The 23,662-nt window shown below is 49.7% G+C and overlaps 3 protein-coding genes across 5 annotated transcripts; 2 read left to right on the top strand and 1 right to left on the bottom strand.

The window, feature by feature from the left end:
* The first annotated feature begins 116 nt into the window (after positions 1 to 116).
* Positions 117 to 6,674, top strand: ANKZF1 (ankyrin repeat and zinc finger peptidyl tRNA hydrolase 1). The gene is made up of 13 exons (XM_066279014.1): positions 117 to 678; positions 2,103 to 2,215; positions 2,441 to 2,543; positions 2,662 to 2,855; positions 3,222 to 3,334; positions 3,426 to 3,573; positions 3,849 to 4,077; positions 4,264 to 4,413; positions 5,066 to 5,549; positions 5,712 to 5,823; positions 5,956 to 6,123; positions 6,252 to 6,337; positions 6,536 to 6,674. Exons 1-13 carry the CDS (start codon positions 531 to 533, stop codon positions 6,657 to 6,659), a joined length of 2,172 nt encoding a protein of 723 aa, XP_066135111.1. The 5' UTR covers positions 117 to 530; the 3' UTR covers positions 6,660 to 6,674.
* Positions 6,675 to 6,967: 293 nt separating this feature from the next.
* Positions 6,968 to 18,731, bottom strand: GLB1L (galactosidase beta 1 like). Of its 3 annotated transcripts, none has more exons than XM_066279015.1 (17): positions 18,576 to 18,730; positions 17,246 to 17,365; positions 16,894 to 17,060; positions 16,475 to 16,625; positions 16,259 to 16,319; positions 10,195 to 10,289; positions 9,921 to 10,095; positions 9,774 to 9,832; positions 9,550 to 9,671; positions 9,404 to 9,444; positions 9,106 to 9,224; positions 8,719 to 8,793; positions 8,513 to 8,602; positions 8,257 to 8,370; positions 7,829 to 7,960; positions 7,393 to 7,608; positions 6,968 to 7,237 (listed from the first exon to the last, which is right to left on the bottom strand). In XM_066279015.1, exons 2-17 carry the CDS (start codon positions 17,324 to 17,326, stop codon positions 6,968 to 6,970), a joined length of 1,968 nt encoding a protein of 655 aa, XP_066135112.1. In that variant the 5' UTR covers positions 17,327 to 17,365; positions 18,576 to 18,730. The 3 variants fall into 3 exon arrangements, with proteins under 3 accessions (XP_066135112.1, XP_066135113.1, XP_066135114.1); XM_066279016.1 differs by having other exon boundaries at positions 18,695 to 18,714; XM_066279017.1 differs by lacking the exon at positions 8,719 to 8,793 and having other exon boundaries at positions 18,576 to 18,731.
* Positions 18,732 to 18,742: 11 nt separating this feature from the next.
* Positions 18,743 to 22,238, top strand: STK16 (serine/threonine kinase 16). Its single transcript, XM_066279026.1, has 8 exons — positions 18,743 to 18,872; positions 19,223 to 19,412; positions 19,989 to 20,208; positions 20,463 to 20,596; positions 20,760 to 20,880; positions 21,005 to 21,100; positions 21,516 to 21,637; positions 21,752 to 22,238. Exons 2-8 carry the CDS (start codon positions 19,327 to 19,329, stop codon positions 21,888 to 21,890), a joined length of 918 nt encoding a protein of 305 aa, XP_066135123.1. The 5' UTR covers positions 18,743 to 18,872; positions 19,223 to 19,326; the 3' UTR covers positions 21,891 to 22,238.
* Positions 22,239 to 23,662: the final 1,424 nt, after the last annotated feature.

Below are 23,662 nucleotides of genomic sequence, written 5' to 3'. Positions count from 1 at the left end.
TAATGGCTCGAAGTGGGTCTTGAGCAGTCAGAAGACCAATAGGACGCTCTACATGGGGCGGGGCTCAGGTGTGGTCGCTGCTGTTTGTCCTCTTCGCTGCTCCGTAGTGAGAAGATTGCTGTGGTGTTGCAGAAATCCGGGCTTGGAATTGTGGATGTATGTTCCGCTCAGCTGCTGGGGAGCTGTGGTTCAGCTTAGAGAGCTGGGAGGAGTTCACCCGGTGAAGTCATTGCTGGAGCTCATCGCACGGGTAACGAAGAGCGGTCGATAGGGAACCTCAGCGATTTTAACTCTGTTGGACTCGATTTGAAACCTGGATGCTCCCCCATTTCACTCTTGTGTGGTCAGATACTGGAGGTTTGAGAGAGCGGGCTGGAATCACGTATTGACCTCAAAGCTGACTCCTGGTACCTGGGTGAGAGCCGAGGTGCCTTGCGGCGCGGTGGAGACCAAGACAGGCAGGCAGGAGACGCGGCAGTCGGATCTCGCTTTCGAGGGGCTCTATTTTTCCCCCTTTTTTCTGCTCAGCCATGTCGCCGGCTCCAGCTGCAGCCCAGGCTCCTACTTCGGTCTCCCTGTTTGATCTCAGCGTGGATGCTCCGGTACTTCTGGGCCTGAGCCTAGTGAGACATCTTCCCGGGGAGACTCCGGCCCCAGCTCTGCGGATTTCCAGTCCAGGTATCAGGGAAGAGTTGAGGTGGACCCATGAGGAACATGACTGGGCTCTTTGCAGTTTACTGCTTGTGCAGAGAACACATTCTTAATTGGTATTTACCAGCGTATGAGCCGTTATTGACATCTCTTTCGACGAGATAAAATTTATCTTAAATTTATTCAATCTCTAAGCCAGTGGTTCTCAAACTTTTTGAAGTTGGGGCGCATTTAAAATCCTACGAATAATTGTAGGCGCACTATATAAAAATTTCTAAGAAATATATTATAATAAGTCAAATATTAAAGAAAAAAATATAAAGGCCAAGCGTGCTTTTATGGTAATTAAATGAAATAAATAGGGCAAAATTAAATTTATTCTGACATTAAAAAACATTTTTATGTTACATTTTTGAGTTATGTCCCAATAGGCACATATTTCTCTGGAATACCATAGGGCGCACCTGGAAATCTTCTAGGGTGCACACTTTGAGAACCACTGCTCTAAGCTGTTTCTAGCACAGGCCCTTGAATCATCTCCAAACAAGTCTCTTGCCTTTGCTTATGTCTCATCTCATTAACACCATTGCCTGTAAAAACACTTCAAAATTCCTAGATGTTGTTTGAATTTAACTGGATTACAATCAAACCTTTCCCTCATGCTGAATACAAAACAATATATTGTTTGGTTTTGTACAACTTCAGTTTGTCTCTGGCAGTGTTTTTCTTGAACCTGTTTTAAAACAAACTGCACACTGTAATGGGAAATGTAAGCTAAAAAATTGACATCTGAACCTGACCAGGCAGTGGCGCAGTGGATAGAGCATCGGACTGGGATGCCGAGGACCCAGGTTCAAGACCCCAAAGTCACCAGCTTGAGTGTGGGCTCATCTGGTTTGAGCAAAAGCTCACCAGCTTGGACCCAAGGTCGCTGGCTCGAGCAAGGAGTTACTCGGTCTGCTGAAGGCCCGCGGTCAAAGGCACATACGAGAGAGCAATCAATGAACAACTAAGGTGTTGCAATGTGCAATGAAAAACTAATGATTGATGCTTCTCATCTCTCTGTTCCTGTCTGTCTGTCCCTGTCTATCCCTCTCTTCTCTGGGAAAAAAAAAAATTTGGCATTTGGGAAGTGTTTTTTACACAGTTAAAAATAATTTTAACCTTGCCAAAATATGTTTTCTGCAAGATTATTTTAAATCCCTTTGGTTAATTTAAAGATATTTGACTTAGTCATTTTACACATATCTTTTTAGAAGCATATTTGTTGTAGTAAGTGATTACTGTGCCATTTATCTCATGATTACTAGACTGTAAATTCCTTGAAGGCAAGGACATGCCATCTCTTTCCTTTGTATCCTTCTCTACTTTATATATCAGACACTGAGTGTAATTCCAGATTCTATGAATTTGTGCTCCTTTACTACTTCTTATTTCTCTCCCTTATTTAGGTTCAGAGAAGAGAGCAAGCCCAGAAAGAAAACCACTCCACGGTCCTCTGGATATTTCAGAGAAGTTATTTTGTTCAACTTGTGACCAAACCTTCCAGAACCACCAGGAACAGGTAAAAGACCAGGTGCAGCACTAAACGGTGAAGCAAACGTAGAATGGTGGGTGAAGAGACGTAGACATTTGACTTGTGTTTAATTAATAAAGGCCCACATTTTGAGTATGGCCGTTGGTGTTACCTGGTCATACTTCCTGGAGCTCTATGACTGGTCTTGGGTACCATAAAAGGCCAGGCTGGTGCCTATTTCCACATTCTGCTTCCCTTATTGATTCCTACCAGAGGGAACACTATAAGCTTGACTGGCATCGGTTTAACATAAAGCAACGTCTCAAGGACAAGCCTCTCCTGTCTGCCCTGGACTTTGAAAAGCAGAGCTCCACAGGTGATAACTGATGGGAGACCTTTCTGGGAGCAGGACGTCGGGGTGGAGGAAGGCTCTCATTTAGGATCTTGAGGAAGTTCAGAGATGGGTCAACAAACCTGAGTATCTCATGTTTCAGGAGATCTTTCCAGCATCTCAGGATCAGAAGACTCAGACTCGGCCAGTGAGGACGACTTGCAGATACTGGATGAGGAGAGGGCTGAGTTTGAGAAATCTAACCGATCCCGAGGCTCCCACTCCCATCGAGTTCTTTTCCAGAATGCCCAGGGCCAATTTCTTTATGCGTATCGCTGTGTCCTGGGCCCTCGCCAGGCAAGTGACGGCACAGGTTGTATGGTGAACTCCAACCTTCTGTACATTCAGCCTAGACTTCCACTTAGCCCAGTCCATTTCTCGCTTACTCTCTTTCTGTTGGGTGTGGGGATGGACCTGGCCTGAACTTTGGAAGGGTCAAGTGTAATGGAATTCAATTTGGAAAGACCAGTCTTGGTTTGGATTATGGTTCTACCACTTGATCTTGACTATCTCTGCAAGCCTCACATTTCCTTATTTGTAAAGTGGAGACAAGCCTCGGGTGGTTTATAAATGAGATAATGCATGTGAAGTGGTTAGCACTGGCAGTTGCTTTCTTACTCTCAGTGAATATAACATATGTTGTGCTGCTCCTCTGTCATCCAGGCGCCCCCAGAAGAGCCAGAACTGCTGCTACAGAACCTGCAGACTAGAGGTCCTAGACACTGTGTGGTACTCATGGCTGCAGCTGGGCACTTTGCTGGTGCCATTTTCCAAGGGTGAGAGGGTGCTGTGTGGGGTTAAGGATGGAATGGATCCTGTTCAACTGGGTGTACCAGGTTTCTGGTACTGAGTCTGTGTTGTCTATAGAAGAGAAGTGGTGACACACAAAACCTTTCACCGCTACACAGTACGGGCCAAGCACGGCACAGCCCAGGGACTTCGTGATGCTCGGGGCGGAGCCTCGCGCTCTGCTGGAGCCCATCTGAGGCGCTACAATGAAGCCACACTATATAAGGTAAGTTAGGCACCTCAGGTCTGGTGGTCCACTAGAGCACATTTCCCCCTCAACTCATTCAATGTTACCGTAAAGAGGTTGATTCCTTTATCTTCCGGTCTTCATTATTTCTGGATAGACAAAGGTAGAACAGGAGGGATCCCCAGGAATTTTAGTCCTCACCTTCTTCCTCCCTCTTTTTAAATTTGTCTTTCACATGGGGCCATCTTCTGGTTGGAATTTAAAAATAACAAGTGAAGGGCTGATACACAGGGCTGAGTTGCTCTCTTCTCTAGGATGTCCGCGACCTGCTGGCAGGACCAGGCTGGGCCAAGGCGCTGGCGGACACAGGGACGATACTGCTGCATGCCCCTCGCTCCGGCCGGTCCTTGTTCTTTGGAGGCCAGGGGGCACCCCTGCAACGAGGGGATCCCCGACTTTGGAATATCCCTCTTGCTACCCGCAGACCTACCTTCAAAGAGCTACAGCGTGTCCTGCATAAGCTGACCACGCTGCATGTCCATGGTGAGCCTTTGACCCTGATCCTGACTCCCGAGGCCTTCTTGTACCTTTTAACCCAAATTTCAGGTTCTCGTTTATGCGTCTAGGTGGTTTTCTAGTTCTTGAACTGACAGCCCAGTCACATCTTCATTGAGAAAAACCTGGCTTGGCTTCTGAGCTAAACTTGAGCAACATCTTGTTTTATGGCAGGAGAAGACCCCCGGAAGACAGTCAAGTTGGATTCACCCCTGACACAGTGGAAGACAGTGAGAGAGAGGAAGAAGGCTATCGAGGAAGAAAGAAAGGTCCCCAGTGATGAAAATGAGGCACTAGGGCAGAATGAGGACTCTTCCAAACAGGGTTTGAGCACCATCTGTCATTGGTTAAATCTCTGTGTGGGTTTCTTCTGGAAATACAGAGCAAATTCCCTATTCTCATTTTTCTATTTATAGATGAGCCCTTATATAACATATACACCGGTCTGTTTATAACAGGGCATATATGGTAGTAGTTAATGAGACATATTTAGTGACTTTCCTAAAACTGTTACTTTTGTTCATTGATGTATCCCCAGTACTCATAAAAAGTACTCAGTCTTAGCGTGAAGTAAGATGCTTAATATGGGTTGCATGAATCTTAGCGGTAACTCTGTTATTGGATCCTAAGGACTGCTTCCCTGACTGCAGACTCTTGGCCTGCATAGCTGTCACTGCTCCTTGCGTTTCTCTGTGTGCACCATGCTAAGACTGTTCATGGGAGTCTGGGGCCTTGTGTTCCGGCCAGCTCCTCTGGACCTGTCCTTGGCTGGGCTGAGAGCCTCAGTTCTGTGTGCGATACTGATGGATTCAGCTCCTGATGTGCTACTTTATCTTGGGTGACAATACAAATAATTTTATTTCAAGATGAACTGGATTATTTCTTCATGTACATTCTTATGCATCTGAGGCGGCTCACATCCTTCCACCCTCTGTTTATTCTTTAGACAGATCTAACATGTCAATTTTTCCCCTAGGTTCAGGGTCAGAGGGAGAGGATGACTTCCAGGTAGAGTTGGAGCTAGTCGAGTCGACAGTGGGAACCCTGGATCTTCGTGAGTTTGAGGTCTTGCCCAAGCGGAGGAGGAGAAAAAGGAATAAGAGGGAGAAGAAAGACCTGGAGGCTGGGGCGCATATGGCTCTTCCCCAGCAACCTCAGGAAGACAAGGCCCTTGCCCAGTCAGCCAGGGCACAGGCAGCCCCTCTGGAGCCTTCCCTGGGTGAAGCGAAGGAACCTGGACAGTCGGAGCTGTGGGATGTGCTTCTTGCTGCGTGTCGAGCTGGAGATGTCGGGATGCTGAAAATCAAGCTAGCTGCCAGCCCCAGAGAACCTGAAGCTCTGTCTCTGCTCAGTGCCCCCTTGGGCTCCAGTGGCTTCACCCTCCTGCACGCAGCGGCTGCCGCTGGGAGAGGCTCGGTGGTCCGTCTGCTGCTGGAGGCGGGTGCTGACCCCACCATCCAGTAAGTAAGGGTCCCCATGCCACCCCTTTTAGGGTACGGAGAGGATGATCTGGAGGCGAACTTTGGCATTGGCTACGTGACAGTGCTCCCCCTCGGTCTGGTTAGATGACGTTAGGAAATGCACAGGACAAGCTGAACCCACTTTGGAGTTTTCACACCTAGGGACTCCCAGACCCGGCCACCATATATGGTCGCAGCTGACAGATCAACACGTAATGAGTTCCGAAGGTTCATGGAGAAGAATCCCGATGCTTACGATTACAGCAAGGCTCAGGTCAGCCGGGGAAGGAGGCAGCAGCAGAGTGGGAAGGCCTCATGGAGCCTGGCTTGACCTGTCCTCCTTTCTTAGTTTTACCAAGGATAGTTCGTATCAGTCTTACCTCGTACCTTCCCGGAAATCCTCCAGGTGCCGGGGCCGCTGACACCAGAAATGGAGGCACGGCAGGCTCTGCGGAAAAGGGAGCAGAAGGCAGCCCGGCGACACCGGGAGGAGCAGCAGCGGAGGCAGCGGGAGCAGGAGAAGCGGGAGCAGGAAGAGCAGCAGCGGTTTGCTGCTCTCAGCGACAGAGAGAAGGTGAGGCTGCAGGCTTTCGCACTGCAAGGCCCTCAGAGCTCGAGTCCCTTCCCAGTGTGCAGCTGTCACTTCGGGTACCCTATTCCCCACTGGAGCCTTGTCCTTAACACAGCCTTCCTTCCCTTCAGAGAGCTTTGGCTGCAGAGCGCCGCCTAGCTGCCCAGCTGGGAGCCCCTGCCCCTCAGATCCCCGACTCCGTGGTCGTCAGTGCTGGGTAGGTGGAGGGGCAGGCCTGACGGCTAGACCGTAATGTTTGGGCAGGCAGGGTGAGTGCCTTCCAGGAAGGCTGTGGAGGGATCTGAGGGTTCTTTGCACCTTTGGAATAAGAACAGAAATGGCAGGAGGGGTAGGGAGAACTTGGATTGAAACGTTTCTGGGGTACCTGTCCACCCATTTTTCTTCCTCTGCTCAGACGCTGCTGGAGCTGTGGGACTTCCCTCCAAGGCCTCGTTCCTTTTCACTACCTTGACTGCTCTTTCTGCTCCACGCGCTGCCTCCAGGATCACCGCCGTCGGGCTGGGAAGCCCTCTTCCTGAGCGCTCACAGCTCCCCCCGGGGCTAACCTGGGCCCTGAGGGGGCACGTTCACACTGCTCCGGGGTTCCTTCTCCCCCAGGAAACCAGAGCATTTGGACAATTGGGGTGAGCGACACTCAGGAACAGGACAAAGATGGCCATAGAGGCGTACTGAGCTGGTTCTATCCCTGGAACTTTAATCACAATAAAACAGGTCAAGGAAACTGCACTTGCACAGTTCTTGCAGCCTTTGGTTCTCTGTGGTCACCATGGCCAGCCCTGAGGCATCCTGCCCACTCCATGTCCCAGGTCCAGCGGTGACCTGTCTTTCAGTGCCCACTTAACTCCATTGATTCTGAGGCACTCTGTATATCAGCTGAGAGGGAATAGATGGATGTCTTATGCAAGGTGCTATTAAGGATAGGGCTCTCCAGAAATTGGATTTGGGGTTGGGGAGGCACATTTTCTAGCTCTAGCAATGTGATTTTGTTGAGAGCTCCCTTAGGAAACAGCAGAGGTCTTGGCACGTAGAGGGTCTGTTGTGGCCCCCTCTTTGTCCAGTACCGGCCCAAGTTAAACCCGTTGATCCAGACTTGGCCCTGTGGTGGAGGGAGGAGAGAAAAATAAATGGTCAGTTCTCAAGTGGGTAGAATCATCCCCTTTTGGGCTTTTAAACAGAGGACTAATTTCTGCTCCCCCTTCCATGATACTCCTGCCTTATCACCCCCACCCTGACCACCACCATCAGCAATACCTTGGTCCATCCAGGTAGAAAAAGAAACGTGTCTCCAACTGAGTCTAAAATCGCAAACGTTGTGGAGTAGAAGGTGGGGCCAGAGGGAGTTTGAGAATGTGATCTTTTCAGCAATTGGTGGGGCAACCACCTCTTGACAAGCTTATCAACTTGCAGAGGGAACATCAGCCAATGGGTAAGGACTGTTTGCCCCAGAAGTGGTGGCTCTAATAGGCCCTGTGAAGAAGGCAAATGAAAATTCCCCATTCAATAACCTCTAAGGCAAAACTGTCCCTCATCAAGCCCTGAGATGCAAGTAGTCGCCATGCCCAGATCCTCACAAGCCACCACTTTGCTAAGGACATGATTCTTGATTGTTGTCCATCAGGCCGCTATCTTCCAGGGGAGTTTGGTCACTGAGGGTAGGGGGGTGAGGGGACGGGCAGAGCTAGCTCACCTTGAAGTCACTGTGGTTAGACCCGAAACTGAGCCTCCCCATGTTCTCCAGCAAGACATCCAGTTTGGACCCCACCTCCCCCGTCAAAAATAGTTTGTGTCTCATGTTTCGTTCCAAAACACCATGAAATACCTGTGGGTAAGAGGATCTATGAGGGGAGGGACTCGGCATCTAGTTCCTGGCCAAAAACGGGAAACCACATTGGGACACTTATTTGGAGGTGAAAGAGATTGTAGCCTATTGGTCAGTTACCCATCCATTCCCGTGTCTTACCCTTAGTCAAACTCTTTCTCATCCCAGCTTATCCTGGGACTCCCTACAAACGTGGGCAGGCAGAGGGAGAGGTAGATGGGGGAATTTAAGGCTAACCGGTGCTTGGGAGGAAAGGAAAGTGGAGCTCACAAAGTAGCCTACAATTAGGTTCGTACCCCGTCCACCATCACGTAGGCACGGTCATGGACTCCGTTCTTTGGCACCCAGAATTGTGTTGGCTCAAAAACAGTGTGGGTTAGATAGGTCCTGTACAACATAAAGCCATGGTCCTGGGTGTGGAAGAGTAAGTACTCAAGATAAACAAAAAATGATACTGTGGGGCAGATACAGAGCTTTGGGGGAGCGTTTGGCTATAGCTGTTGAGGAAGGTTGTCTTACCCACAGGATGTGGGATGTGGGATTATGCCTTACCTGCTTGACAGCCTCAAAAGTCAAGGGCAAGTTTGAATGAATAGGCCCTCCGGGGCACAGGAAGTGCAGGAAATCCAGCAAATCTCCATCCTTAGCACAAAGGGGCAGTATCAGAATAAAAGGGAATTTGCAGAATAGAAGGCAGAACAGAAGAGGGTTATTTAGAGGATAATAGGGTAGAATCAGAAGAGATCGGGAGGACTTACCAGGTGCAGGGTCAAAGGTCCTAGCATCATCTTAGGGCTGGGGGGAGGTAAAGGTCCCAAGGGAATTTCCTGGAACTGAGCCCAGATTCTCTCAGGAGCCACAGAAAAACCACACAGCCCCTATTCCAAGACCCTAGCACAGGGTTCTTAAACTGGGGCCCAGGGAAGGGCTTCAGGGGTCATGAAGATCCTGTAATTTTGCACATACTTGTACTTATCTCCCCAGGTAGTCCCATTTGGGCAATTGAGAAATGCTTCTATGGAATGCTTACAGGGCTCTGTGGCCCAGACAACCACCAGTGATTTCTGGGGACCCTTTACAAACAATTTAGGTACTCCCCCCCCAATTAATAAAAACCTTTGGCACTTAATGAAGTGGTAGGGCACCTGGCTGATGACATTTCGAACAGCAAAAAGCTTAGGTGTGACATCCCCTGCTTCAGATATTGGTGCATCATAGTCATAGCTGGTAGTAATTGGAAGGAAGCGTCCCTTTTCATCAGCACCTGGGATTGAACCAAGTTAATTAATTCACTATATCTAGGCACATGCAGACAGACGATTCTGCCATCAGAGGGCGCAGTGGTGGCCATATCCAGCTTCTCTAGACTGCCCAATCTACCCAGCCCTCATGCAAATTCCTTGCTCCCTCCCTGCTTCCGCCCCAGAGACCATCTGGACTCACCATTCCAGTATCCAAAGTTGGTACCTCCGTGAAACATGTACCTAAAGTGGGGGAAGGTGGCAGGAATGGCACAAGCTAACCCATGGGTTCGTAATTCATCCCCAACACCCAGTTAGAGTCAGATTGACCCCAGCGTCTCCGGTTACATGTTCACACTGGCTCCCAACTTCAGCATGTTCTCTAGCCCTTTGGTTACAGCAGTAATGGCCCGTGTGGAGTGGTTCCGGCCCCAGTAATCCAGCCAGCCTGTGTAGTACTCAGAGTTCACCTAGTGTGAAGCGAAAGGAACCGAGAGCAAGATAGGGCACCAAGCTCTACCCACCCCCAACCCTGACTCTTGCCTTGACTGCCCGCCTCTCTGGCTTCTCACCAATGGCCCGTGGGGTTCATAAAGCCTTTGCAGAGCAAAGATTTTGGTCATGTTGTCAGCTGCGGAAAGGAGGTACAGGCGAAAGATAAACATCACAGAAGAGGGGCCCCTTCCCCAGACTCCACTCCTAACCCTTGCTCAGGCGACCTGGGCCAAAATCTACAGTGGTATAGAGTCCCTCGAGGGAGCCACAGTGGAGTCCTTCCGGCCCGTCTGTGGTAAAGAGCAAGATCTTCTCCCCTAGGATTGCACGGAAGAGCCCAGCCAGGTGCCTCATGTATTTGATGTCGCAGGCCTTGTAGCTACCATATTCATTCTCCACCTGCCAGAAGAAAGGGAGAATGGAGTTCAGCTATGAGGTGGAGAAGGTTAACGACCCCTGGCGTCTCCTTCCCACTGCCCAGGCAACTCTCCACGGTACCTGAATGCTAATGATGTTGCCCCCATTGTGGTAGAGCCATGGATATATCTTGGGCAGCAAGACCTTGAACCAGGAGTCCACTGCAGCAAGGAAGTCTAAAGGAAGGAGCAGTGCTCTGCTCATTAGGACACCACCACCTCCACAGTTCTCACCCCCAGCACCCATGCTAGCAACTGCAATGCTGCCGGAACTCTGGGCCGCAGTTTACACTCCACCTGTCCACAACTAAATGGGGGACGCACTGACTCTTATGATGAGGAGCTCTCAACCCTGAGCACCTGTGTATTTGCATGGCAATGAAATGGGAGCACAGGAAACCATAAAGCATGTTTCTTGTAAATATAGCTTTCCAATGAAGAAAAATGTTAAACATATCTCATAAAACTATTACTCTGTAATCAATGTATGCTGGAGATTGCTATGAAGTAGCATGGGAATTCACAGAAATGCAGAACGTCTGGCCTGCACCTTGATGTTACTGACAGTCCAGATCATTTAAGTCATCAATTGAAAGATCATTCTATTAGGTATCATGCCTTACATTCTCAACTTCCACTTAGGATTTTTGTTGATTCATCCACATGGTCTTCCTGCATGTTATACCTTTGCCTGACCCTTTCTCCCCACCCTCCTTTACCTATCCAACTGCAACTCAGTCTTCAGGTCTTTTTTTTTTTCTTTTTTTTTTTTTTTTTAATTTTTTTTTGAAGCTTGAAACAGGGAGAGACAGTCAGACAGACTCCCGCATGCGCCCGACCGGGATCTACCCAGCACGCCCACCAGGGGTGACGCTGTGCCCACCAGGGGGCGATGCTCTGCCCCTCCGGGCGCAGCTCTTTTGCGACCAGAGCCACTCTAGCGCCTGGGGCAGAGGCCAGGGAGCCATCCCCAGCACCCGGGCCATCCCTGCTCCAATGGAGCCTTGGCTGCGGGAGGGGAAGACAGAGACAGAGAGGAAGGGGGGGGGGTGGAGAAGCAAATGGGCGCCTCTCCTATGTGCCCTGGCCGGGAATCGAACCCGGGTCCCCCGCACGCCAGGCCGACGCTCCACCGCTAAGCCAACTGGCCAGGGCCTTCAGGTCTTAACTTATATTTCACATCCTCAAGAAAGCCTTTGATATCCCGGATTAGGGTAGATCCCCATTATACACTTTCATGTCACCTTGTACTTCTCTTTTAAGCACATAACCAATTACGATTCAGCATTTATTTCTGTAGATGTTACCTGTTGGTTTCCCCCACTAGTGAACAGGAAGGAATTCTGTCAGGTTCTTTGTTTGGTCCCTATCACTGAGGACAATGCCTAGCAGATAGCAAAGGTGGATATGATGAAAGAAATATTGGAAGATATTTTTACATTTTTAGAATTTTTTTTTTTTTTGCAAAAGAGACTGACAGGAAGGGAGAGAGATGAGAAGCATCAATTCTTTGTTGCGGCACCTTAGTTGTTCACTGATTGCTTTCTCATATGTGCCTTCACGGGGCGGGGGGGGGGGGGGGCGCTCCAGCCAAGCCAGCGACTCCTTGTTCAAGTCAGCGACCACAGGGTCATGTCTATGATCCCACACTCAAGGTGGTGAGCCTGTGCTCAAGCCAGATGATGACCCAATGCTTAAGCTGGCAACCTCGGGGTCTTGAAGCTGGGCCCTCAGTGTCCCAGGCCGATGTTCTATTCACTGTGCCACTGCCTGGTCAGGCTATTTTTATATTCTCAAAAGATTTAATTCCTTTATAGTTTGTGTTCTGTATGAAGGAAGCCTAGGTTTTATTGCTTTCTTTAATCCAAGCATTCATTAAATCTCACTCAATAAATATTTATGGGTAGTGACTAAGCACCAAGCACTGTTCTAGATGTTATGGATACAGAACAGAACAAAAAAGACAAAACTCGGCCTTGTGGAGTTTCCTTTCCAGTGAGGGAAGCAGATAATAAATAAGTAAAATATATAGTGAATTAAGGCCAAGGAGAAAAAATAAAGCAGGGAAGGGAGATATAAAATGGTGGTGTGCGGGAGCTTACATATTAGAAGGTGGCCCAGGGAAGGCCTCACTCTAAAGGTGATTCTGCAAGAAGGCCTGGTAGCTCTGAAGAAAACAGCAATGGGGCCATGTGAACAATGAAAAGAGTAGATGTCAGGGAGGTGACTGAGCCAATTAGGGAGGAACTAGTAGACCATTTTAAGGAATCTATGGTTCATATTCCAAATGGGATGAGAACATGTTGGAGAGGTTTAAGCAGAGAAATGACTTGATCTGATACATACAGTGTGTCCGTAAAGTCATGGTGCACTTTTGACAGGTCACAGGAAAGTAACAAGACGATAGAAATGTGCAATCTGCACCAAATAAAAGGAAAACCCTCCAGTTTCTGTAGGATGATGTGGCAGCATGTGCGCATGCACAGATGATGATGTAACAACGTGTATACAGCGGAGCAGCCCACGGCCATGCCAGTCGAGATGTGGACGGTACAGAGGAAAGTTCAGTGTGTTCTGTGGCTCGCTAAATTCGAATCCGTGACCAAAGTGCAACGTGAATATCGGCGCATTTATAATATTTTTTTTGGATGTGTACTTCATAATTTTAATAATCTTTTAGTCAAGTCCTATGACAATTATACCAACAAGTTTCCTCAAATAACCCTCCCCCTCAGCACCCCCATGTTCTGCTTGTCCATATTCTCTTCACCCTTTCTTCTGCTATTATAGCTGGCATCTCTGGCTTATACTTGAAAGTAAAAAGCAATTCCAGGTAACAGCAAACTCAGTGGCCCTGCTCCATAGCCTGGCTGGCCCCTTGCTGAAAAAGTGGAGAAGCAGGAAGGATTCGTGGGTTGAGATCAGGCACTACCAGAAGCCCAGCTTGAGTTTTAAAAGCAGGGTCTTGGACATGTTCCTGGCAGATAAATCTTCACTGGCTTGGAGAACAGGAAGGACTATTTTACAAACACCACTGTGTTTGCATTTCTAGAGGCTAACCAGGCCAAGAGGACATCCTGGCAGTGCTTAACCACACACTCATTGCTGCAGTACTCATTGTCCCAATCCTTACTTGCAACAGGAGGGTTCTCTCAACCAGACCTCACACATCGAGGCTGGGGTGAGAGTGTCACAGGAGACCCACTCACCAATTCAACATCCATTTGAGAAGGAGATTCAACTTCCGGAACGACATCTGTGATCAACTCACAGATTGTATCAGGAGATGTTTCCTCCATTGTCTGGGTCTCAGGGCTGGTGTTCATTGGCCTTTCAGGACTACTTTCATAACATTTCTTTCTTTATAACGAAGCGCCACCACATAGGAATAACATTACTCCGTGGGGTAAGCAGTTGAAGGAAACCGGCAGTTTGGTGGAGAGACCCCGTTCTGGTAGGCCATCAGTCAGTGACGAGTCTGTAGAGGCTATACGGGATAGCTACCTAAGGAGCCCTAAAAAATCCGTGCGTGAGCCCACATTGAACTGCACTGAATAGGTATGAAACTGGGAGAGTTTTCCTTTTATTTGGTGATTTCACATTTCTATTGTCTTTTGTTGCTTTCCTGTGACCGGTCAAAAGTGCACCATGACTTTACGGACACACTGTACTTAAACATATTTTAACAGGATCACACTGGCTGCTGTTATTGAGAACAGACTACATGGGAAAGGGCACTGAAGGGAAACCAGTTAGGAAGGTATTAAAATAATCCAGCTGAGAGAGATGGTTTCAACCGGGGTGGTGGCTATGGAGGTGATGAAAAGTAGTTGAATTCGATGTATTTTGAGAGTAAAGGACAGAATTCTCTGATGGATTGAATGTGGGGTGTGAGAGAAAGACAGGCATGAAGAATTATGCCATAGGACCCTGGCCGGTTGGCTGAGCGGTAGAGCGTCGGCCTAGCGTGCGGAGGAGCCAGGTTCGATTCCCGGCCAGGGCACACAGGAGAAGTGCCCATTTGCTTCTCCACCCCTCCGCCCCGCTTTCCTCTCTGTCTCTCTCTTCCCCTCCCGCAGCCAAGGCTCCATTGGAGCAAAGATGGCCTGGGCGCTGGGGATGGCTCTGTGGCCTCTGCCTCAGGCGCTAGAGTGGCTCTGGTCGCAACATGGCGACGCCCAGGATGGGCAGAGCATCGCCCCCTGGTGGGCAGAGCACCGCCCCTGGTGGGCGTGCCGGGTGGATCCCGGTCGGGCGCATGCGGGAGTCTGTCTGACTGTGTCTCCCTGTTTCCAGCTTCAGAAAAAATGAAAAAAAAAAAAAAAAAAAAAAGAATTATGCCATAGGGTTTAGTCTGACCAGTTGGAAAACAGAGTTGCCATTAACTGAGATGAGGAGACTGTAGGAATAACTGGTTTGGGAGGCAATAGCAAGAGCTTAGTTGTATCATTAAGACTTAGATTTCTCAATGCAGAAGACAAGTCAGCAGTTGAGTATATGTATGTGGAGGCTAAAGGAAGGTCCTGGAGATAACATATTTCAGAGTCATTAATTATTAGACGGAATTTAAAGCCATGCAAATGGATGAGATGATCCAGGGCTTGAACATATTATAGATAAAAAAGAGAAACATCCAAGGACTGAGCCCTGAAACATTCAAGCATTTAGCTGGTGACTTTATCTCCAACCTGGACCTCAATTCTGCTCTCTTCTTTCCATTTCTACCTCCATCACCTTTGTCCAGGAACCATCATCTCCTTAACTACAGGCTTAGTCTCCCAATTGATTTCTCCACCATCACCCTTACTCTCCTCAATCCATTCTCCACCTGCACGCTAAAGTAATCTGAAAACAAATCCAATCATGTCACATCTCTGGTTAAACTCTCAGTGACTCTTTACCATGCTAAGAATAAAGTACAAACCTCTTACAAGGTCCTACAAGGTCCTGCATCAGTAGTCCCTACGTTTCTCTAATTTCACATCATACCACTCTCCCCCTTACCCACTATAGTCCAGCCATGCTGGCCTCAACTATGCCATGTTCTTCCCCATCTCTGCGCCTTAGAATATACTGTCCCCTCTACCTGGTCGTTCTCACTTCACTCTTCATATAACCAGAACTTTTCCTTCCTTAGAGTAAAATGAATGTCACCTTTTCAGAAAAGCCTTTCCTGACCTCCCTACCTAAAAGAGGCCTCCTCTATTGTCTACTATCTCAACTCCCTGTCTATTTTCTTTTTTTTTTTTAATATTTTTTTTATTTTTTATTTTTTTTCATTTTTCCAAAGCTGGAAACGGGGAGGCAGTCAAACTCCCGCATGCGCCCAACCGGGATCCACCCGGCATACCCACCAGGGGGCGATGTTCTGCTCCTCTGGGGTGTCGCTCTGTTGGGTCCAGAGCCATTCTAGCACCTGAGGCAGAGGCCACAGAGCCATCCCCAGCGCCCAGGCCATCTTTGCTCCAATGGAGCCTCGCTGCGGGAGGGGAAAAGAGAGACAGAGAGGAAGGAGAGGGGGAGGGGTAGAGAAGCAAATGGGTGCCTCTCTTGTGTGCCCTGGCCGGGAATCGAACCCGGGACTCCTGCACGCCAGGCCGACGCTCTACTGCTGAGCCAACCGGCCAGGGCCCCTGTCTATTTTCTTGTGTGGCATTTTTACAACTTTCTACAGTCTTTTTTTTTTTTTTCATTTTAGAGAGGAGAGAGAGAAAGGGGGAGAGAGAGAGAGAGAGAGAGAGAAGAGAGAGAGAAAGAAGGTGGGGAGGAGCTGGAAGCATCAACTCCCATATGTGCCTTGACCAGGCAAGCCCAGGGTTTGGAATCGGCGACCTCAGCATTTCCAGGTCGACGCTTTATCCACTGCGCCACCACTGGTCAGACCAAACTTTCAATAATATTACAGGTTTTTGGTTTCTTCAAAAATCTGTTTCTTTCACTACATTATAAGCTCCATTACACAGGGACTGGGTCTGTCGGGTTCCTCGGCTTCTAGCATCCTGCTGGGCATGAAGGAAGCACTCAATATATATGTGAATGAATGAACTCCAATTTGGGGATGATCTCTTCAGCTTTGGGCACCCAAATGACCCATTTTGTAACTGCTGTTCACTTTTTTCTTTGTTAAATCTTCTGTCTCAACTCACCTGGATCTGAGGTTCTCAGTTGAATATTAGGTTTACGAAGCAACCAGGCTGGGAGACCCCCCTGAGATAAACATAAAGACAACAAAGAAGCATGTAGTTCTGTTGTCTAAGAAGTTAAATATAGTGCTAGAAGTGGCCCCAGTGAATGGGTAGAAGGGAGTAGCCTAGGAACCCCACACGGGTGGCTTTGTTCTGTCCCTTCTCCAGCTAACTCACCATATCCCACTCCGCACAGATGTAAGGTCCTGGTCTCAGTATAACCAACAGGTTCGCTAAAGTTGTCTCATTCAGAAATGCAATGAGATCCCGGCTGCCATTAAAGTTATACACCCCAGGCTCTGGCTCATGGTAGTTCCAGGGCACATAACTGAGAAAGGAAGAGGTTAACAGGGCCCAAGGCGGGCATGCAGAGATGCCTGGGAGGCATAAGAGCTCCTGGCCTTACAGGGAATCTCCAGGAAGCTGCTGGAAGGAGGGCCTGCCCCATGGGTTTCCCACCCTTGGCCTGGAAGCCCTTGAAGCTCTCTCTAACCCCTCTTCATACCCAGCCAGTCTTCCTATCCCCACGCCCATCTTAAGGTGGTAGTAAGAAGAGTAAATCCCACTCCTCTATGGCTCTCTTGAGCCCTTCTTACAACTGTATGGTGTTGAGGCCACTCATATGCATCTTGAAAAGCCGGTCTGCCCAAACTACCCGAGGTACCCGAAAGTAGTGCATGCTGCCAGACACATAGCGGAATGGCGTCCCGTCCAAGAGGAATCTGTCATTATCCCGATCCACCACGAATGACCGAGCGTCTGCCTGCAAAGGGAGAGACCGTGCTTAGCACTCAGCAGAGGCCTGGAGGAGGGGCGGGAGGGAGTGTCAGCATCTGCCAAGAGCAGAAGAGATGGAAATAGCTCTGCCCAGTGTTTCATTTTCACTTTCTCTCCTACGCCAGACCTGATCCGGCCTCACCACAGGCTAGTTCAATCCTCTTATCTTACCTGGGACGGTGGCGGCGGCGGCAGCAGCAGCAGCAGCAGCAGCAGCAGGGAGGGAAGACAGAGCGGCTTCTTGGGAGCCATGGCGCTTAGACGGCGGTCCAACTGTCACGTGGCAGATTCCTGGGAGGGAACCTCCGTGAGCAAGGAGGGGCGGAGACCACCTCAAGTTGCCAGGCAATTAGCCCGGACTTTGTCTTCCGCTATTCTACTAGTTTACAAAATCCTTTGCGTCTTGAACCAGCTTTATCAGCGTCACCGGAGAGCTCGTTATTAAGGCAGAGTCTGAGGTCCTACCTCAGGCTTATACAATCAGAATTTGTATTTTAACAAGATTCCCAGGTGATCGTCAGCACATTCAAAATTGAGAAGCAGTGCTCTACCATCCATACTAAGTTCCCTAAGAATTGGGAGTGCCTTGTCCATCTTGAATCCTCAGCTTCTAACACAGGACCCACACATAGCAGGTTAAATCTGGATGAATGTCCTAAGGTGGGGTGGGGTGGGGGCTAAAACAGGTTCAGAAACAAGGGAAACTGTAGGTAAATCTTCCCCAGTGATATGTAAGGGGGGAGGTGGGTTACAAAAGAGATATTTTTCCTGAAGAGCCCTATTTCAGCAAAAGACACCATCTAGGACATCCATCTGCTTTGGATGTGTGCCCCCTTCCAATTTACCCCTTCCTGTCAATTTACCCCAAGAGATGTCAAGGAAAACTGCTTGGTGCCAAGGCTTGGGAATTTGCGAATTTCCATTGCTCTTGCCTTCACAGTCCCAAGCCTGGGATGTGAGGAGTAGGGTAATAAAAATGATAATAATATTACTTGTTTGACATTTACTGAGAGCTATGCATCAGATATTGTGCTAGGCACCTCCATATAATTTAATCTTCAAACAACTCCATGGGGAAAATAATTATCATTTGCATTTTACAGACGAGGAAATTGAGTGACAAATATTAAGTAGCTTGTGCAAGGTTACACAACTAGTTTAGTGGAGTTGGGATCTGAACTAGGCAGTTTGGCCTCATGGTTCATGCACTTAACCTTAGATATTAGTATAGCTATTCTGTAGATAGAGAAAGTGAGGTTAAATAATTTGTCCGAGGTCACACAGCTAGAAGACTATTATTACGACACATTTAGACCCTAGCCTGAGCTCTTAACCAGTGCAACTAGAGTAGTGGGATATAGGCCAGAGTCCCCAGGTTTGTAGTGATCAGAGCTCCTGGAGTCCAGGTCGCCAGCACCGACCCCTCCCTGCATCCTCCCATCCACCCCCAGGATGGACTGTAGTCGGACACCCAGCACGCCAGAGGTATGAGGCCTCCTACCTCCCGCATTGGGAAATGGAGGTCCTGGGGGCCTCAAGGCGAGCCCAGCTTTGCTCCCCCTTGGCGTAGGTGCTTGCGTCTGACCCCTACTGAATGAAGGCCAGGTATCTAACCCTCACCCGGGTCCTGGGACCCGTCCTCCCGCAGATCTCGCCCGCCCACTGCTGGTCAGCTCCGCGCCCCCACATCATCCGGATGCCAGAAGGTTGCTAGGATACCGCGGGCCGTTACGCCGGCGCGGAATGATGACGCAACTACTACTTCCGGTCGCTGGCGCGTCCCTCCTGCCCGAGCCAGGTCAGTGGGGAAGCTGGGCTGATTTATCCCGGGTCTACGCGCTGAGGCCGGGGGGGTGGGTTCTGCAAGGGATGGGCATTCTCCGGCAGCTACCCTACGCCCTGCCTTTGCGTCCCGACGGGCATGGGAGCAGGGCCCGCCCGAATGTGGGCTGGTGGTGGAAGAAGCGGTCTGGTAATCGCTGCGTAGTCTGAGGCTTTAAGGCACCTGATCCCAGCCTTCTTGGAGATGCTATCGCCAGGTCCCATTTCCTCTAGATTCCGAAACCGGGCCTGCGCTTTCCACAGTAGTACTTCAGGGATTATCTGGACTGTGCCCGACCCACGATCCTACCGTTCTTTTCCTTCCAGCATGATCCTCTGGGGCCCCAGCGCATCGCGTAGAAGAGCCCACTCAACCTGGACGAACCCTTTGGCAGCCTCAGACCATCCTTGAGGAGGATGAGTGAGACATTATGGGCCACGCGCTGTGTATCTGCTCTCCGGGAACTGTCATCATTGACAATAAGCGCTACCTCTTCATCCAGAAACTGGGGGAGGGGTGAGTTTGGAAATCATTAGTCCCCATGGTTATGGTGATCGAAAGACAGCAGTCTGCACATGATAGGGGCTCACAAAGGTATTTATTCTATAACCTATCGTTGAAGTCACCTGACAGAGCCTAGTGACATGCTAGTCAAGAAAGAGTAGATTCTGGAGCCAGTTTCCTAATCCACCTTGTGTGACCTTGATAAGCCATGGTTTCTTCATCTGCTTAATGGAGATAATTACTATTCTGCATCGCTGATGGAGCTGTGAAGATTAAATGAGATAATGCATATAAAATGTGTCACTAGTGCCTGATTCACAGTGCTTAATAAATGTTGACTATTCTTAATGTTTATTGAGCATCTCTCATTTGCAGAGCACTGGGTTATGACCACAGGACTTCAAAAATTGCTATGCCCCACCTCTTGAGTTCAAAGTATAATGATCTTCAGACTTCTCTTAGAGCCACATCTTGGGAGGGTTTCTAGCAAATAGGAAAGATAACCCCCTGTTCTCCCCAGGGAATTCCTCTGGGTCCAAGAAATGTGGGAGATGACCATGGTCCTTCACTGACCCCTTTGGCCCACAGTGGGTTCAGCTATGTGGACCTAGTGGAGGGGTTACATGATGGACACTTCTACGCCCTGAAGCGAATCCTGTGTCACGAGCAGCAGGACTGGGAGGAGGCCCAACGAGAAGCAGACATGCATCGCCTCTTCCATCACCCCAACATCCTTCACCTCGTGGCTTATTGTCTGAGGGAGCGGGGCACTAAACATGAGGCCTGGCTGCTGCTACCCTTCTTCAAGGTCAGAAAGTCTCCTGGCTGTGGAGGGGTTGCAACAGAGCCACCAACCAAGGGCTGTGTGAACAGTCAAGTATGTTGGGAAGCAAAGGCTATGTCCTGGATTTGACCACTTCAGATTTGGAGTTTAGAGGAATCCAAATGGGACTGTGGAGTGTAGTGTGTGTGGTGAAAAGGGTGATAGGCTTTTGACATAAGGAAGGAGTTAGGATTAGGGAGCAGAGGCTCAAAAAACAACTGGGGATACTTGTGTTGCAGAGAGGTACACTGTGGAGTGAGATTGAAAAGCTGAAAGACAAAGGCAACTTCTTGACTGAAGATGAAATCCTTCAGCTGCTGCTGGGTATCTGCAGAGGCCTGGAGGCCATTCATGCCCAGGGTTATGCCCACAGGTCAGTAGGAGGGCCCTGTGACTTTCTGGCACAGAAAGGAAGAGCCCCACCAAAAGAAATGAGAGGTCTCACCTCTCCTCCCAAGGAACAGCACATGTGATTCTTTTGCCCCCTGTGATTCTCTGTCCAGGGATGCTCATGTGTCATTTCCACTTCCCAACAGGGACCTGAAGCCTACCAATATCTTGCTTGGAGATGAGGGGCAGCCAGTTTTGATGGATCTGGGTTCCATGAATCAAGCATGCATCCATGTAGAGGGCTCCCGCCAGGCCCTGGCCCTGCAGGTAGGAGTCTCCAGTTTCCTTTGCCCGCCTCTTCCCCACCCCTGACCCTTGCTGGTGCATGCCACAATTTGGTCACATGACCATAACCTGTGCCTCATTCTGAGCTCTGTGGCCACTGTTCCAGGACTGGGCAGCCCAGCGGTGCACCATTTCCTACCGGGCCCCGGAGCTCTTCTCTGTGCAGAGCCACTGTGTCATCGATGAGCGGACTGATGTCTGGGTGAGGAGCCTGTGGGTGGGACTCTGGGTGGGGAGGAGTGCTGCTCTGTCCCTGCTGTGGAGTAGAGGAGCAGGTCTTTGGTTCCAGTGCATGGCACCCCAGCAACCATGTATGTCCCCATCACCCTCAACTTCCTTCCTGGGAACTGTCGCTGACACTGTACTCAATAGCTCAGGAAGTGGTATAACCCTTCCCTTTGAACAGGGTTGGTACAACTCAGTGTCAGGGCTGAAAACAATGGCTAAGCAAGGGGGGCAGAGGCATCCAGCTAACTGGCAGTTTCTCTGGGCCCTGGTGGTATCATGTGGTTGAAGTCAGCATAGTCCTTTTAGCTTATGCAGTCTCCTCTCACTACAGTATTGAAAGTTATCGCCTCCATTTGTCCCCTCCCATGGAATAATCAAGTTATGCTCAGTCCCTAGGCTGTGTGCTGTATGCTATGATGTTTGGGGAAGGTCCTTACGACATGGTGTTTCAGAAGGGTGATAGTGTGGCCCTGGCTGTGCAGAACCAGCTCAGCATCCCACAAAGCCCCAGGTGAGCAATAGAAAGGGCACCAAGCACTTCAGACTCTCCTTAACGTTGTTGGAGGTGGAGTCTTGGTGTGGCGGATGGGTGCCCCTCAGCCACCCTGCCCCCCTCCCCACACAGGCATTCTTCAGCACTGCGGCAGCTGCTGGCCTCAATGATGACTGTGGACCCCCAGCAACGCCCTCACATTCCTCTCCTCCTCAGTCAGTTGGAGGCACTGCAACCCCCAGCTCCGGGCCAGCACGCTACCCAAATCTGAACAAACCAGTGGCCATGTAGAGGTGGCCCCTGTGCCTTGGAAAGAGGCCCCGTTCCTCACTGGAGCCTCCATCCTTTCTATGCAGACCTGTTCTCCTGTAACTGAGGGCAAGGGGGTGGGGAGACTGAGGGCAGTCTTCTGTTTCTGCTGTTCTCTTACCTCAGAACAAACGGACAGGGAGTCTGAATTGGGGTGTGTGAGTGAGGGGAGGGGGGAGGGGGAAAGGGAAACTGATAAAATTTGGTAAAGGCTCTGCGCAGGACTGCTGAGCTTACATCATGATCTGGCTCCAAATCTTGGAGCAGGAGAATGTATAAATAGAATAAATTGGAAGCCGTTTGGTTTGAATCTTAGTCTCTCTGTTCCTGGACTGAGAGAAGAGATGCGAGGGGCCCAAAGGCCAGCTGCCATTTCTAGGCAACAGCCTGGAAAGAGGGACTGGTCTAGAATCAGGATGGCATGACTTCATCATTCCACGCGAGGAAGCAGTATCCTTACCTTAAATCTGGCTGGTTGGCAATGGGCAGTTCTTCTAACTTGTCTTAGTTAAAAACTTAAAGCTGTTACGCCAAGAACAGCTGCTTCAATGCCAAGAACTGGGACCAGGGTCCCTTAAAGGCACATTCAACCCATTCTTTCCTTCATTCCCAGGGGTGGGTAGCTCAGGCAGAGCAGCCCAGCCGGTTTGCCGGGAAGGACTTCTGGGTGGAGGCACCTGAGGAAGTTTTGGGACAGCTACGTAACAGGTCTCCCAACCTCAGCCTGGAGGCAAAGAGTGGAGGTGGCAGCCATTTTGGCCTCCAGTCTGTCCCAGATGGTTTTAGCTCACACATGGTTAATGATTAATGGAGCCAGTGTGGTGTGGCAGTATCCAGCCTCCACTTCCTGCCTACCCTGCTGAGTAAACAGGGGCCCTGCCTCTTCACTGGGCTTGAAACCTGTTCCCCAGGGAAGGGCACAGCGTCCCTGAATCACAGGGAGGGGAGGCAAGGGTAGGGTTGGCATCTCCTGCTCCCGAGATTGAAGCTTCTTTCCCCCAACCCTTCCCACCTCTACATGCTGAGGTCAGTGTGAGTCCTGCGGTGCCTATTAGCAAAGTTGAAAATTTCCCCAGGGCCCTGGCAAGAGGTCCCCACCAGCTAGCAGAGGCTGAGGCCAGAAAGAAAGCACAAACGAGGGAAACAACCTGACTTTTAATGGCACGGCCTTAGGCCCCAGCACAGACAGCAAGACAGCTATGCAAAGCTGCTGGGAGGTGCAGTGACATAAACAACTCGAGGAGATGGCCCTGTTGCCTCCCATCCCCCAAGCTTATGACTAGGCTCCATGCCAAGGAACTCTGGGCCAGCTCAGCCCATTCCCAATCCCTCATAACACAGAGGCGCCTGGGCCAAGTCTTGCTTCCAGAGTCGACGAATGCAGCGCAGCAGCAAGAACAGGGTGCTAGTCTAACTCAATTACAGAAACTGCTGGACTCAAATTCCTACTTGTCTTAGTAGGAGGAAAGGAAGTAGAAACTCATCCTTCAATATCTTGTGGTTGGACAGACAGGTCAAGGATTCAGTCCTCATTTCCTCACTATCCTGGGTGCCCTGGAGGATCTTACATCAAGGTCTCTGGGTCATGTTTCCTGGGCCTGGCAAGGGCTCCTTGGCAGCTCCCAACTTCAGCCATGGAAGGAAAAGGGTCATAAGCAGCAAACTGAGGGCGGCGGCGGCAGCAGCAGCAGCAGCAATAATAGCAATAGCAGCAACACAAAGAGGAAGGCAGCA

Source organism: Saccopteryx bilineata, chromosome 5 (genome assembly GCF_036850765.1).
Source record: "Saccopteryx bilineata isolate mSacBil1 chromosome 5, mSacBil1_pri_phased_curated, whole genome shotgun sequence".
NCBI classification, from domain to species: Eukaryota; Metazoa; Chordata; class Mammalia; order Chiroptera; family Emballonuridae; genus Saccopteryx; species Saccopteryx bilineata.
The sequence above is the reverse complement of the archived record's forward strand: the minus strand, read 5'-3'. Positions and strand labels throughout refer to the sequence as shown.

Coding starts and splice junctions, on each gene's coding strand:
- ANKZF1 (XM_066279014.1), top strand. CDS start 531: ATGTCGCCGGCTCCAGCTGCAGCCCAGGCTCCTACTTCGGTCTCCCTG. Junction 2,856..3,221: donor GTGTCCTGGGCCCTCGCCAG/GCAAGTGACGGC, acceptor TCTGTCATCCAG/GCGCCCCCAGAAGAGCCAGA. Junction 3,335..3,425: donor GCTGGTGCCATTTTCCAAGG/GTGAGAGGGTGC, acceptor TGTTGTCTATAG/AAGAGAAGTGGTGACACACA.
- GLB1L (XM_066279015.1), bottom strand. CDS start 17,326: ATGGCTCCCAAGAAGCCGCTCTGTCTTCCCTCCCTGCTGCTGCTGCTG. Junction 8,603..8,718: donor GACCTTTGACCCTGCACCTG/GTAAGTCCTCCC, acceptor CTTTGTGCTAAG/GATGGAGATTTGCTGGATTT. Junction 7,609..7,828: donor CTAACCACAGTGACTTCAAG/GTGAGCTAGCTC, acceptor CCTTCTTCACAG/GGCCTATTAGAGCCACCACT.
- STK16 (XM_066279026.1), top strand. CDS start 19,327: ATGGGCCACGCGCTGTGTATCTGCTCTCCGGGAACTGTCATCATTGAC. Junction 20,597..20,759: donor GCCCAGGGTTATGCCCACAG/GTCAGTAGGAGG, acceptor ACTTCCCAACAG/GGACCTGAAGCCTACCAATA. Junction 21,101..21,515: donor ATGAGCGGACTGATGTCTGG/GTGAGGAGCCTG, acceptor AGTTATGCTCAG/TCCCTAGGCTGTGTGCTGTA.